Raw genomic sequence first — 16,125 nt, 5'->3', positions numbered from 1 at the left:
AACACAGAATAGTCTCACTCATATATGGGATTTAAGAAAAATAAAAGAATGTATGTTAATTATACCCAGAGACAATAAAGAATAGGGCCAGAAGGACCAGCCCATGATAACAAGCTTATCACAAAGAGTGGTAAGTGTAGTTAGAGAAATAACTATACTAACAACTTGCATTACAATGATAGAGTAATAAAATGATTATCTTAAAGACAGGCAGGAGATGGGGGAGGAGGGACATGGAGAACAATGGTGGTGGAAAAATTGCATGGTGAAAGGGGTGTGCATTTTATGGCTAAAGCCCAATTATGAACATTTTTTAATGATTGATGCTTAAATAAAGAAATTATATATTGTTAAAAATAGGGTGCGGGGGGCGGAGTGGTGGCTCAAGCGGTAGAGTGTTTGCCTTGCATGCGCTGATCTACAATGGACCATGGTTTGATCCCCTGGCATCCCATATGGTCCCCCAAGCCAGCAGTAATTTCTGAGCGCATAGTCAGGAGTAACCCCTGAACATCACTGGGTGTGTCCCAAAACAAAAACAAAAACAAAATATTGGGTAGGTAAGTACCTCGAAGCAATACTTATATATGTTCTGAAGCTACTGAGTCAGTTACTTATAGAGAGGTTAAACTTCTTCCCAGTGAGTGCCAAAGAAAGTAGAACACCAAGATTTAACTATGATAGAAAATAATTGAGCAATTAGGACATAAAATACTGTGTATTAATGTTAAAAAGTTACCACTATGCTGAGCAATATTTCTGATGGGAGATTCTGCGCATGGAGGTGAGTAGAAGATAAGTAGGACATCTCACTTAATTTCTCTGCATTTTGTTATAAAACTAACGTATATAAACATCTTTGTTGTTTGTCCTAGATGTTGGAGTAGAATGGAGAGCACCTGTCAACAAGTATGAGGCCTATTTTGGTGATGTTGAAAGTAAAACTTACTTAGATTTTTACTGAAGTAATGTTGCTTGCACAATGTAGTGAATAATCTTAATGCTATGGAATTGTACACTTTAAAATAATTAAGTTTATGTTTATGTTATATGAATTTTACCATTATAGTAATATTGATGCTTGCTAGAAACAACCACTTCTATAACTAATAATATTGCTGCTGCTTGTACTACTATTGCTTATTCTGTTACTACTTTTATTGCTACTGCTATCATCTCTATCGCTTTCCCCATAATTTTGCCAACAAAAACTTACCCCTAATAACAGCAAGTAGGCATATACTATTGTATATATGGAGATGAATTCAACCAAACAGGTCAAGCAAGTGCTCTCTCCAAAAATCCCTGTCTTTTGTCCAAGGGCCATATAAATTTTACAATTTTCTACTCAGCAAAACAAATAATTTTTTTTGTTTGGGGGCCACACCCAGCAGTGCTCAGGGGTTACTCCTGGCTCTAGGCTCAGAAATCGCTCTGGGCAGCTCAGGTGACTATATGGGATGCCAGAATTTGAACCACTGTCCTGCATGCAAGGCAAATTCCCTACCTCCATGCTATCTCTCCAGCCCCAAAATAGATATTCTTTTGTGTGCTTTTGTAGTTCACATATAATTTCAGAGCCATGTAGTCAGCGAAGGTATCCTGCAAAATTTCTATCCTCTTGATATTATGGAGGTATGTTTTATGTGCCAGCATGTAGTCTATCCTGAAGAATGACCCATGTACATTGGAGAAGAATGTGTATCCAGGTTTCTGGGAATGGAGTGTCCTATATATAGGCCTCTTTCCTCCATTTCTTTTTCAGGTCTAGTATATTTTTGTAGGATTTCAGTCTGGTTGACCTATCAAGTGTTGACAAAGCCATGTTGAGGTCTCCTGTTGCATTAAGCCCTTTGTATGGGCTTGGATGGAGGTGAATGGTGATGGAGAACTTTTTCCTCCAGCTCAGGACCACGTGGCTGCATCTCCTTCTAACCAGCGGGTATCTGGATTCAGGAGAGCAGCAGGTATAAAACTCACAGGCAGTCAGGTTTCTTTAGGAGATAACAATCATCTTTATTTATGCCCTGGCCACCACATGTGTGGTCTATCATAACCATTTACACATGCTATCCTCAGCTTGCCCTGCGACTTAACTTTTGTCAGCCATCTCTTCTCCTGCTTCCTCCTCCATTCTGCATCCAGGCAAATCTCTCTCTTGCCCCTCAGGCAACACCTTTTATAACCTTCTAAGACCCCTCCCAGAAATGGGAGGATCTATTAGCAGGTAAGATTACACCGGAAAAAATGGGGGTGTGGTTACAGTCTCCCACAATTATTGTGTTGTTATTGATATTTTTTTCAGATTTGTCCACTATTGTATTAAATATTTTGCTGGCCCCTCATTTGGTGCATGTATGTTTAGGAGAGTGATTTCTTCGCACTGTACATATCCCTTAATTCAGGGGTCTCAAACTCAATTTACCTGGGGGCCGCAGAAGGCAAAGTCAGGGTGAAGCAGGGCTGCAAAAGGGATTTCACTTACCAAATATTCGCAATAAAAAATCGCATTAGTAAGAAAAAAAATCACAAAAAATCGCATTAAACATTTGCATACCCCGAATGGAACTGCTCGGGGTATGCGAATGTTTAATGCGATTTTTTTCTTACAATGCGATTTTTATTGCGATTATTTGGTAACCAAATAATCATGAATACTGCAATATGTGAAGGCTGGCCATAGGCCACAAAATGTACAAAGGGCCGCAAATGGCTCGTGGGCCCCGAGTTTGAGACCCCTGCCTTAATTAATACAAAATATTCATCTTTGTTCTTACAACTTCTCTGAGTATAATGTTTGCATCATCTGATATTAGTATGGCCACTCCAGCTTTTTTTATGGATGTTTTTTGCTTAGATGATTTCCCTCCAGCCTTTCATTTTGAGTCTATATTTGTTCTGACTATTCAGGTGCGTTTCTTGTAGGCAGCAGAAAATTGGATTGTGTTCTTTGATCCATTTCACCACTCTGTGTCTCTAAACGGGTGCATTTAGTCCCTTAACATTGAGAGAAAGAATTGTCATGGGATTTAGTGCCATCTTTGTGTCAAAGTTTGATGTGTCTGTTGGTAAGTCTTGTCTTAAAGTAGATTGTTCAGCATTTCTTTTAAGGCTGGTTTGGAGTCTGTAAAGTTTCTGAACTGTTGTTTATCTGTGAAGCCATGTATACATCCTTCAATTCTGAAAGTGAGTTTTGCTAGGTGGAGTATTCTAGGCAAAGCATTTATTTCATTGAGTTTTGTCACTATGTCCCATCACTGCCTTCTGGCCTTGAGTGTTTCTTGTGACAGGTCTGCTGTAAATATCAAAGATACTCCCTTGAATGTAATTTCCCTTGCTGCTTTCAGTATTCTGTCTCTATCTGTGGATTCGTCATTGTGACTAAGATGTGTCTTGGGGTGTTTTTCCTGTGGTCTCATTTATTTGGTACTCTTCAGATATGCAGAATTTGGTCACATGCATTCTTTAGCTCTGGTAGTTTCTCTTTAATGATGTTCTTACTGTTGATTCTTCCTGGAGATTTTCTTCCTGGGTCTCTGGGACCCCAATGATTCTTAACTTGTTTCTGTTGAGCTTATCAAAGACTTCTATTTTCTTTTTTTTATCCTTTTTTAAATTTTTATTTTGATCATATTGGCTTACATATCTTTCTTTTTTTTTTTTTTTTTTTTTGGTTTTTGGGCCACACCCTGTGACGCTCAGGGGTTACTCCTGGCTATGCGCTCAGAAGTTGCTCCTGGCTTCTTGGGGGACCATATGGGACGCCGGGGGATCGAACCGCGGTCCGTCCTAGGCTAGCGCAGGCAAGGCAGGCACCTTACCTCCAGCGCCACCGCCCGGCCCCCAATATCTTTCACAGTAGTATTTTAGGTACATATTAACATTGAATCAGGGAAATGCCCATCACCAAATTTGTCCTACCCCTATCCCTGTTCCATTCCTGCAACTATATCCCCCACCATTACCCCCTGGGCTGCTAGAGTAGGTGGTCCCCACTTTGTCTAGCTTACTATTAGTGATCATATATCTGTTTGGTCCTGGTACCCTCCCTTGTTTCCCCCTCTATTTGAGAGGTGGAACTCGATACTTCAAGTTATGTGGTTTTGTTTGAAGAAAAAAAGCAATAGAATGGAGTAAAAATAAAAAAAATAAAAAATAAGATAAAATAAATAAATAAATCAAATAAGCTGAAAATGGCGGGGTCCTTCTAGAGGCTTTAAACCTCAGTTTGAGCAAGGACATGAAAAAGGTAATTGAAACACCACATCAATACAGAAAGAAATATCAAATTAAATTTCCAATGAGCACTAGAGCAATAAAGACAAGCACCATACAATAGACTCGGTTCTGAAATCAAACCATGCCGGAGTACAAAAAGAAAGATAGAGATAAAATAAAATAAAATATAAAATAAAATAAAATAGGAGACACCAACTTCAATATCTACACCGAAATAAAAACGTCAATAAAAATCGATCAATCAATAAATTTATATGTGGAAAAATGATTATTTTGTGCTTTTTTTCTTTTTTTCCCTGCATAGGCACAGTAACTATTGAGGATATTATAGAGGGAATTCCCTTGGCATAGGAGATACAGGGTTTCTCCACCCCTGAAGTATATTGTCATGGGATTAACTATAGACTCCTTGCATGATTATTTACTCTTCCCTTGGTGCTTTTTTGGTGTATAGAAAAGACTTCTATTTTCATCTGTTCACATTCTTTGAATAATTTTTCCATTGTCTGATCATTTGCTTTAAGGTTTTTTTCCAATCACTTCTGCTGTATGAAGTTGTTATGCATAGCATCTTCCAGCTCACTAATTCTATTCTCAGCTGCTGTTTCCCTGCTAGAGAGCTTATCCATTTTGTCATTCAATTCATCTACTGAATTTTTTAGACCTAATATTTGACCTAATATTTCAGTTTGGATTTTTCTGATTTCTATATTCACATTCTCTTTATTCTTTTTTGACAAATCCAAGTAATAATTTTATTCATCTATGACACATTACATTTTAGTGGTTTTGACAGTGTTACTTTGAGCAGACTTTAAATGAATCCACACAAGTTAATATATTAAAGTAAAATATCCACAATAAAACAAGTGTCTAGATGTTCAGAGTCATGCAGACAGGGGTGATCTGGTTGGTGTTTTAACTGGGTACAGCGTACAGTTTAAAATTTCACTAGCAAATGCTAGTTCTTCAATTCTTCACTCTCTGATAATTCACCAAGTTCATCAGAGTTCTAAACACACACACACATGGGTACACACAAGTGTATGTGCGTACATGGGCACACACACTCCTTTTTAAAGCCATTATCAGTACAAAATTACAGTAAAAGTCAAATGGATTGTCAAGCCAACAATTCCAACAGTCAGACCCATTTCTAGAAAACAGGCGATTTCTACATCCAATCAAAAACCTAAGCTATTTCATTTATTAAATCACCAACAGGAGATTAACAAAGCAATTAATACATTAATATTAATATAAGACATTGAGGAAAAAATATATTAATCATCACTTCACTGAGCCAATATTATATTGTGGACTACAGACAAGTGAGTTTCTATTAAAACAATCAATGTTTTAAACCTTTTCTATGAAAAAGAAAAAAAAAGCAATATCAGGAGATGTAGGAGAAAGGCAGAAATGTGAATTTATGCATCAAATTCCACAATTTAATATGAGCATCACATGGATGATATAAAGCTAAGTGACAATGACTTAACTGTCAGGCACCAAACAGGCAAGACCACTTAGCTGGAGCTTTCAGTGGATGGCCAAATCCACAATACTATCATAATACAGACATGAACACTCATCCACTGGGGAAAGAACACCTTGAAGAGAACATGGCAAAGGCATAGAGAAAATACTGAATCTTCTGAAAAAGTGTATGATATCATAATACTTTTCCACCACTGGTAAACCAAACTCGGTCAAGTTTATATGGCCCAAAGCAGCACAGAATTCAGAGTCAGAGGTTGGCAGAAAAGTTTGGGAAATGGTAGTTCTTAAAAATTGGCAATTTCTCTCCATGCTTAATAAAACGATCAAGAAGAGGTATAATGTTTGTTTGTGGAATGTTGAAATTTTCTGCAAAAATTCACATGAATGAAGAACCACGGAATTGTGGTTCAATGAAATTGTTTTTAAAAATTTACAAAAACTAAAGTTGGCAAAAGTCGGCTCCCTGTGTGTGACACCAGGCGGGGAAAATCCGTGAAAGTACACTGGCCCAGTGGGGCCCAACTGTGAAAAACTGTGAGTGTGAACTGTCTATGTCTGTCTACTGTCCTCTTGCGTGAAACTCTTGCGAGTGGGGCAAAAAGAGGCTCCAGAAACCTCGCTTGCCCAGACGCCATTTTCAGGGAGGGACTACAGAGCATGAAAACCGGCTAAGCTTTGCAAAAGCCGGCTCCCTGTGTGTGACACCAGGCGGGGAAAATCCGCGAAAGTACACCGGCCCAGTGGGGCCCAACTGTGAAAAAACTGTGAGTGTGATCTGTCTATGTCTGTCTACTGTCCTCTTGCATGAAACTCTTGTGAGTGGAGCAAAAAGAGGCTCCAGCGGAGCACGGCTGCTCCGCTTCGCTACGCGGCCGTGCACTCTTTCTATTGAAAGAACTCCATTGCAACAAAAAGGAAAAATCACACTAAGAACGGCGCTATATCACAGAAGCAAACATTTCTCTCTGGACTGTCTTCTCTGTTGCATGCTCGGGCCTAAGATATGACCCAGTGTGAGGCTTCATCCATGGAGGACTCCCCTCCCTTAGAGGCAAGTCAGCCCATCCAGAAAGGGAGGAGCCAGAGGAGTGTGCTGCCTACATCATATAGACAATGAATACCACCACAACACGTAGAAAAACCCACAATACAAGTGTGACAATGGGGAAACAACGCAGGCCAGCATCAGACATAGAGAATGAAGATGACAATTCTGAGGACCAGATAATGACTGAACAACTAATCAACCTCTCAGATAAGTACTTTAGACTAGCAATATGGAAGGTGCTCAACAGACTCCAAGAAACCATGGATCGAGTTGAACAGAACACTAATAAGAACCAAGAAAATATGAAGGCAGAAATGACAAAACTCCAAACTGAAATAACATGTCAACTAACAGGTCTGAAAAAGTCAGTAAACGAAGTGAATGACAAAATGGATAAGCTCTGGGACAGGGTATCAGAAGCTGAGAATAGACTTGGTGCTGTGGAAGATGAGATACATAACAATTCCATACAGCAGGAGAGATTGGACAAAAAAATTAAAGCAAATGAGCAGACAATGGAAAAATTAGTCAAAGAATGGGAACAGATGAAAATAGAAGTCTATGATAAGATCAACAGAAACAACTTAAGAATCATTGGAGTCCCAGAGACCCAGGAAGAAAATTTCCAGGAAGAATCAAAGGTCAAGAACATCATTAAAGAGAAACTTCCAGAGCTAAAGAATATATGTGATCAAATCCTGCATGCCCGAAGAGTACCAACCAAAAGAGACCCCAGAAAAACCACCCCAATACACATCCTAGTCACAATGACAAATCCCACAGATAGAGACAGAATTCTGAAAACAGCAAGATCAAAAGGGGAAATCATGTTCAAGTAAGCTTCCCTGATATTTACAGCAGACCTGTCACCAGAAACACTCAATGCTAGAAAGCAGTGGTGGGATATTGTGACAAGACTGAATGAAATGAATGCTTCACCCAGAATACTATACCCAGCAAAACTCACTTTCCGGTTTGACGGAAGAATACATGGCTTCACAGACAAAAAACAGCTCAGAAACTTCACAGACACAAAACCAGTCTTAAGAGAAAAACTGAAAGACCTAATCTAAGACAAGACTACCCAAAAGACACACCAAATTTTGAAATAAAGATGGCGTTAAATCCCAGGACAATTCTTTCTCTCAACGTCAATGGACTAAATGCACCAGTTATGAGACACAGAGTGGCTAAATGGATCAAAAAACTCAATCCAACCTTTTGCTGCCTACAAAAAACGCACCTGAATAGTCAGAACAAACATAGACTCAAAATAAAAGGCTGGAGAAAAATTATCCAAGCAAACAACACCCATAAAAAAGCTGGAGTGGCCATACTAATATCATATAATGCAAACTTTATACTCAGGAAGGTTGTAAGGGACAAAGACGGACATTTTATATTAATCAAGGGGTACATAGAGCAGGAAGAATTCACTCTCCTAAACATATATGCACCGAATGAGGGGCCAGCAAAATATTTAATACAACTGTTGACAAATCTGAAAAATAATATCAACAACAACACAATAATTGTGGGGGACCTTAACACGGCTTTGTCAACACTGGACAGGTCAACCAGACTGAAACCCAACAAGAATATACTAGACCTGAGGAGAGAAATGGAAGAAAGAGGCCTAGTGGATATATATAGGACACTCCATCCCCAGAAACCTGGATACACATTCTTCTCCAATGTACATGGGACATTCTCCAGGACAGACTACATGCTGGCACATAAAACATACCTCCATAAAATCAAGAGGATAGAAATTTTGCAGATTACCTTCGCTGACCACAAGGCTCTGAAATTATTTGTGAACTCCAAAGGGACTCAGAAGAAACACGTTAACACCTGAAAGTTAAACAGCCTCATGCTCAATAACCAGTGGGTCCGAGATGAAATCAAGGAGGAAATAAAAAGGTTCCTGGAAACAAATAACAATAAAGACACAAACTATCAGAACTTATGGGACACAGCAAAAGCAGTACTGAGAGGAAAATTTATAGCTTTGCAAGCACACATCAGGAAGGAAGAAGGAGCTTACCTGAGTAGCTTAATGACACAGCTAATATAACTAGAAAATGCTCAACAAAAGGACCCAAGAATAGAAAGACAGAAGGAAATAACAAAGCTGAGAGCAGAAATCAATGAAGTGGAAACTCAAAAAACAATCCGAAAGATCAACGAAAGCAGAAGTTGGTTCTTTGAAAAAATAAACAAGATTGATAGACCACTGGCAAACCTAACAAAGAAAGAGAGAGAGAGAAACTTGATAACTCGTATCAGAAATGAAAAAGGAGAGATCACTACTGATATGACAGAGATTCAAAGGGTAATCAGAAACTACTTTGAAAAACTCTACGCCACTAAAAATGAGAACCTGGAAGAAATGGATAAATTCTTGGACTCTTATAATCTTCCACGGTTGAAGGAAGAGGATGTAACATATCTAAACACCCCCATCACCATTGATGAAATTAAAACAGTAATCAAATGTCTGCCGAAAAACAAAAGCCCAGGTCCAGATGGATTCACTAAGAAATTCTATCAAACTTTCCAAGAGGAACTACTGCCAATATTGGCAAGACTCTTTCATGAAATTGAACAAACAGAAACACTTCCAAATAGCTTTTATGAAGCCACCATAACCTTGATACCTAAACCAGACAGAGACGCTACCAAAAAAGAAAATTACAGACCAATATCACTGATGAATGCAGATGCAAAGATCCTCAACAAAATCCTGGCAAATAGGATTCAATGCCTCGTTAAAAAGATCATCCACTACGATCGAGTAGGTTTCATCCCAGGAATGCAAGGCTGGTTTAACGTCCGTAAATCTATCAACATAATACACAACATCAATAACAAGAAAAATAAAAACCACATGATCATATCAATAGATGCAGAGAAAGCATTTGATAAGGTCCAACACCCATTCTTGATCAAAACTCTCAGCAAGATGGGAATGGAGGGAACCTTTCTCAATATAGTGAAGGCCATCTACCACAAGCCAGTGGCAAATATTATCCTCAATGGAGAAAAACTGAAAGCCTTCCCTCTAAATTCTGGCACAAGACAAGGCTGTCCTCTCTCACCACTCCTATTCAACATAGCACTGGAAGTACTTGCTATAGCGATTAGGCAAGAAAAGGATATCAAGGGAATCCAGATAGGAAAGGAAGAAGTCAAGCTCTCACTGTTTGCAGATGACATGATACTCTACTTAGAAAACCCTAAAGACTATCAAAAGCTTCTAGAAACAATAGACTCATATAGCAAGGTGGCAGGCTACAAAATTAACACACAAAAATCAATGGCCTTTCTATACACCAATAGTAATAAGGATGAAATGGACATTAAGAAAACAACCCCATTCACAATAGTGCCACACAAACTCAAATATCTTGGAATCAACTTGACTAAATATGTGAAGGACCTATACAAATAAAACTATAAAACTCTGCTCCAAGAAATAAGGGAGGACACTCGGAAATGGAAATGCACACCCTGCTCATGGATTGGCAGGATTAACATAATCAAAATGGCAATACTCCCCAAGGCATTATACAGATTTAATGCCATCCCTCTAAAGATACCCATGACATTCTTCAAAGAAGTGGATCAGACACTTTTGAAATTCATTTGGAACAATAAACACCCTCGAATAGCTAAAGCAATCATTGGGAAAAAGAATATGGGAGGAATTACTTTTCCCAACTTTAAACTGTACTACAAAGCAACAGTTATCAAAACAGCATGGTATTGGAATAAGGATAGGTCCTCAGATCAGTGGAATAGGCTTGAATACTCAGAAAATGTTCCCCAGACATACAACCACCTAATTTTTGTTAAAGGAGCAGAAAATCATAAATGGAGCAGGGAAAGCCTCTTCAACAAGTGGTGTTGGCACAATTGGATAGCCACTTGCAAAAAATTGAACTTAGACCCCCAGCTAACATCATGTACGAAGGTAAAATCCAAATGGATTAAAGACCTCGATATCAGCCCCAAAACCATAAGATATATAGAACAGCACATAGGCAAAACACTCCAGGACATTACAGGCATCTTCAAGGAGGAAATAGCACTCTCCAAGCAAGTGAAAGCAGAGATTAACAGATGGGAATATATTAAGCTGAGAAGCTTCTGCACCTCAAAGGAAATAGTGCCCAGGATACAAGAGCCACCCACTGAGTGGGAGAAACTATTTACCCAATACCCATCAGATAAGGGGCTAATCTCCAAAATATACAAAACACTGACAGAACTTTACAAGAAAAAAACATCTAACCCCATCAAAAAATGGGGAGAAGAAATGAACAGACACTTTGACAAAGAAGAAATACACATGGCCAAAAGACACATGAAAAAATGTTCCACATCACTAATCATCAGGGAGATGCAAATCAAAACAATGATGAGATACCACCTCACACCCCATAGAATGGCACACATCACAAAGAATGAGAATAAACAGTGTTGGCGGGGATGTGGAGAGTAAGGAACTCTTATCCACTGCTGGTGAGAATGCCGTCTAGTTCAACCTTTATGGAAAGTGATATGGAGATTCCTCCAAAAACTGGAAATCGAGCTCCCATATGATCCAGCTATACCACTCCTAGGAATATACCCTAGGAACACAAAAATACAATACAAAAACCCCTTCCTTACACCTGTATTCATTGCAGCACTATTTACCATAGCAAGACTCTGGAAACAACCAAGATGCCCTTCAACAGACGAATGGCTAAAGAAACTGTGGTACATATACACAATGGAATATTATGCAGCTGTCAGGAGAGATGAAATCATGAAATTTTCCTATACATGGATGTACATGGAATCTATTATGCTTAGTGAAATAAGTCAGAGAGAGAGAGAAAAACGCAGAATGGTCTCACTCATCTATGGGTTTTAAGAAAATTGAAAGACACCCTTGTAATAATAATTTTCAGACACAAAAGAGAAAAGAGCTGGAAGTTCCAGCTCACCTCAGGAAGCTCCCCACAAAGAGTGATGAGTTTAGTTAGGTAAATAACTACATTTTGATCTGTCCTAATAATGAGAATGTATGAGGAAAATGGAGAGCCTCTCTAGAGTACAGGCGGGGGTCGGGTGGGGCAAAGTGAGACTTGGGACATTGGTGATGGGAATGTTGCACTGGTGATGGGTGGTGTTCTTTACATGACTGAAACCCAAACACAAGCATGTATGTAATTAAGGTGTTTAAATAAATTAAAAAAAACTAAAGTTTCTCTTTAAAAAATAACCATGTTATGCCAAGATGAAACATGGTAAAGGTAGTGTAAGTTCTGTCCATGATTCTTTACATAGCTGATGGGAAAGTGATAGAAATGATTTCTCTTAAAAAGGAAGCTTGTATTTGCACTGACTTTGACAACCTGACCCAGTAATTTAGAAAAATCATGTATTAAAACCTGTAAAATGAAAATACAAAATTTGGCTTTGTAAACATTAGTTGGCCAAGTCTACGCAGAGTCCTTCATGATAGTAGAATAGAATGAAGAATTAATTCACTATTTTTTTTATCTGCTGTGAGAGGGAGAATTCCAAATCACAGCTTTTGTAACTCTTACAGTAAATATAGTCCAAAGATATAAAGATAAAGTCAGTGCAGTGTCTTCTTCCCCCCCCCCTCTGTGCAATTTTTAGCTCTTACCCCATTCCCAAGTGCCATAATTAAAATAATACTGGTTTGGAGACCTAGTACAGATTGGTCATAAATGTCGCATAAAATCTGTAGGACTTCAGTAAAGATATTTCCAAATGGCATAGTAATGCACTGCAGCTGCCGTGGCCACAAACGGGTGCCAGATGGCATGGGCAAATGGAATGATGCAATCACTCTTGAAGAACACAACTCCCACGCAATAAATTAAGCCCCCAAAGGCAAGTTCGTAAAGTCCGTCAGTGTTATTCATTGATGTCACCACCAACGCTGGTGAAAATCTCATTGTGAGATAGAAAAAGAGCTCAACCACCTTATACTTTTCATGGTAAAGAAATACATAAATGGTTCCTCCAGCTGCCATGATCCAGATAAACCAACGCATATGAGATGCCAGGGGTCCAAGTTCACGGAGATTTAACCATGGAGCATAAGAAGCAGCAATGAAGAAATAGATAACCATTCTGTCGCACATGTGAAAACAATGCTCCATTGTTCTGAGGTGGCTCTTTTTCCATGATATAATGTGAAATACTGTGGAGACGATGAAGAGGGCACAGAGGCCCATGCCATAAATCCATGCCGTTATCTTCTCCCAGCAGTCGTCAGACAGCCGATGGAGGAGGGCGCTGCCCACAAAGGCCGGAACAATGAGGAATGCATGTGTGTAACAATTAGCAGCATGTTCATAACAAGTTGGTTTATAGCGGCCATTGGCTGGGGTCCAATGGTTCATAAACCGCTGGAATCGATTCTTGAACTTCATTGATGATCCTCCGGAGGCTCCTCCTCGGGGGCCCAGCAGAGCTCCAAGACTTCAGCGGCAGCGGCCGGCCTGTGCCTGCATGGGCTGGAGCTACTCTGGAGGCCGCCAGTGGGGCCCCGTGGTCTGATCGCTCGCTGGGCTGGGCGGGGCAGGGCTGCAGAGGGCCACCACCGGGGGTCGTGACAAGGCTGGGAGCCGGGCTGGGTTGGCTTGGGGGAGAGCCATTCTTTTTATTCTTATTAATGTTCTGTTCTATACTTTCTTTGAGTTCTGTGAACATCCTCCATATTCTCTAAACTCTATATCTGAGAGACTAACTAGGTGGTTGGCTGTTTTAGGGTCATCAGAATTGCCATCTTCATTTTCATTGCCTGGTGTTGGCCTGCATTGTTTCCCCATTGTCACACTTGTACTGTGGATTTTTCTACGTGTTGTGGTGGTATTCACTGGCAAGTACACTAGTACTGGGAACAGTCAGGCCCAAGATGACCACCGCTTGTCTCTGACATCTCTCAGAAATAAGCAGGAATCAGTCTCAGCATAAAGTTCAACGGAGTTATTTTTATTTTGAACCAGAAAATACAAAGCATGTGAATTTTTTTTTTACTTAAACTTAGTGATTACAAAGTTGTTCATGATATACAATGTATACCGTCTTTCACCCATGAACATTTTTTACCACCAATGTCCCCAGTTTCCATCCCACCTTGCCTATCTCTCAGGCAGGCATGAACACAGTAGGTTCCTTACTAGTTTTGTTCCTGATGTCTTTGCTTTCTTTCTAGCCTCACTTTGCATCTTAAAAATCTCACTAAATCCTTTACAGAGCTTATGCATGTCACCAAAGGTCCAAACTCTCTCTTGCTCTCTTTCTCTTTTCCTGTCTCTCTCCCACTTTCCCTCTCTCACTTTTTTCTCTCATTTTTATGCAATTTTTATCTTTTTCAAAGTCTCTAAAATGGTTTTTCTCCCCAAGATTTTGATAATAGAAGCAACTTTCTTCTCATGTTTAACCAACTTTTATTTCTTGAATGCCCTACATCAACTGTAAAAAAATATGAATAGAAGCATAGACAATATTAACATATATGAATATTTTAGTCAGCACAGACTGAGAGAGCAGAACAGTATGAGACAATAAACATTTATATTCTCATAGTTCAGGAAGCTGGAGTTCAAGATTAGGATGTTTTTTGGCAAGCTTGGGTTCTGGTCAGAGTTCTCTTGTCTTGCTTTTTGTTTTAGCCTCACATTGCTTTTCTTTGGTGTTTATAGTCTGTCTGTTCATCTGTCTGTTTGTCTATATGCCTCTCTATTTCTCTCTTTCTTCTTAATGGCTTACCAGTCCCATAGGATGAAGAACCATTCTGTACAATTTCTCTTAACCTTAATTACCTACTAAAATCCTATCTCCCAACACTGTCACAATGGCTGTTAGTATTTCAACATATAAATCCAGGGAATACATCTGAGCTCATACAATAAATAAATAAATAAATAAATAAATAAATAAATAAATGTGTGCATTATTTAGATGTTTTTCATTATGTATTTCCAAGGCATATTCCTGCATTATCACGTTCGATTAATGATTGATGTTTATGCCTTTTAGATTTTGAAATATAGAGAACAGAGTGTTTAATGTAACAAATAAATGTTGCTAAGGATTCAGACTCAGATTTTCTGATTCCTTTTTGATATGCCTTTGTTCAGAAAGTTACTTCCACTGCAGCTTTTTTCCCCAATATTATTTGACCAGGAATCTATTTATATTGGAATAGCAACACAAATAAGAATGTGCTTGGAAAAATATGTGTATGCTTCCATAGTTGTGGAAATTATAGTAAGAATTTAACTAGAATTCCACCAGGAAAATGAACACCTGAAAAGCATCGATCACTTAGGAACTATGTTGTCTTTATGTGAAACTGTAATATCTGTTTCTCAGATCCCTAATGAATGTCACAGTTGGCATCATTAGTAGAAAAGTATAGTTTGTGGAACAGAAAAGAAACTTCTTTTTTTTAAGAATTATCTTCTTTTCACTTAGGCATGCTGTTAGATTATCTCACCAGTTTAAAAAAAAAATCTCACTCAGGAACCAAGAGATAATACAGTAGGTAAGACACTTGCTTTGCACATAGATAAACTGGGTTTGATTTCCATTATCCTGTATGAATGATCTCCCTAAGCACTTCAAATTGTGACCTCTAAGCATAGAACTGGTCCCCCACAATTAAAATTTTTTATCCTACTATAAAATTTCATAAAAAGTGTCTCCGCTCTTGAAATTATTTTTGTGCTTTTTAAATATATATTGGGTCATACCCGGCAGCAATCAGGGGTTACTCCTGGCTTTATGCTTAGAAATCTCTCCTGGCAGGCTTGGGATGCCAGGATTCAAACCACCATCCTTCTGAATGCAAGCCGAACTCCCTACCTCCATGCTATCTCTCTAGCCCCAATATTTTTTTATAATAATTTTTATTTTGACCAAACTGGACCACAAATTTTTCACAGTAATATTTTAGGTACATAGTGACATTGAATCAGGGGCATTCCCACCCCCAATGTTGTCCTCCCTCCACATCTGTTCTCTCTCCTTTGTCCCCCAAGCTGCTAGTAGAGGTGGTCCCTCTGTCTAGCTTGTTGTAGATTGCGTATCTATTCTGTGTCGTTGGATTTAGATTTTTTGTTTAGGTCTCATAATTTTTTATTTCTACTCAATGTTCATACGTTTGGTTTTGGTAACATCCAAGTTCCCCTTCAATTTATGAGGCAGAACAAGATGATTCAAGTTATGTGGTTCTGTTTGAAGAAAAAAGGGGGGGTAAAAATCGAACAAACAGAAAAATCAGGAGGAGTCCTTCTAGA

The 16,125-nt window shown here is 38.9% G+C and overlaps 1 protein-coding gene across 1 annotated transcript; it reads right to left on the bottom strand.

Annotated features, from left to right (window-relative positions):
- Positions 1-12,481: 12,481 nt before the first annotated feature.
- Positions 12,482-13,251, bottom strand: LOC126009136 (monocyte to macrophage differentiation factor-like). The gene has a single exon (XM_049773510.1). The coding sequence runs from the start codon at positions 13,249-13,251 to the stop codon at positions 12,565-12,567; it is 687 nt and encodes a 228-aa protein (XP_049629467.1). The 3' UTR covers positions 12,482-12,564.
- Between the last annotated feature and the right edge of the window lie 2,874 nt (positions 13,252-16,125).

This window comes from Suncus etruscus, chromosome 5, assembly GCF_024139225.1.
Source record: "Suncus etruscus isolate mSunEtr1 chromosome 5, mSunEtr1.pri.cur, whole genome shotgun sequence".
NCBI classification, from domain to species: Eukaryota; Metazoa; Chordata; class Mammalia; order Eulipotyphla; family Soricidae; genus Suncus; species Suncus etruscus.
This window is presented reverse-complemented; position numbering and strand designations above follow the sequence as displayed.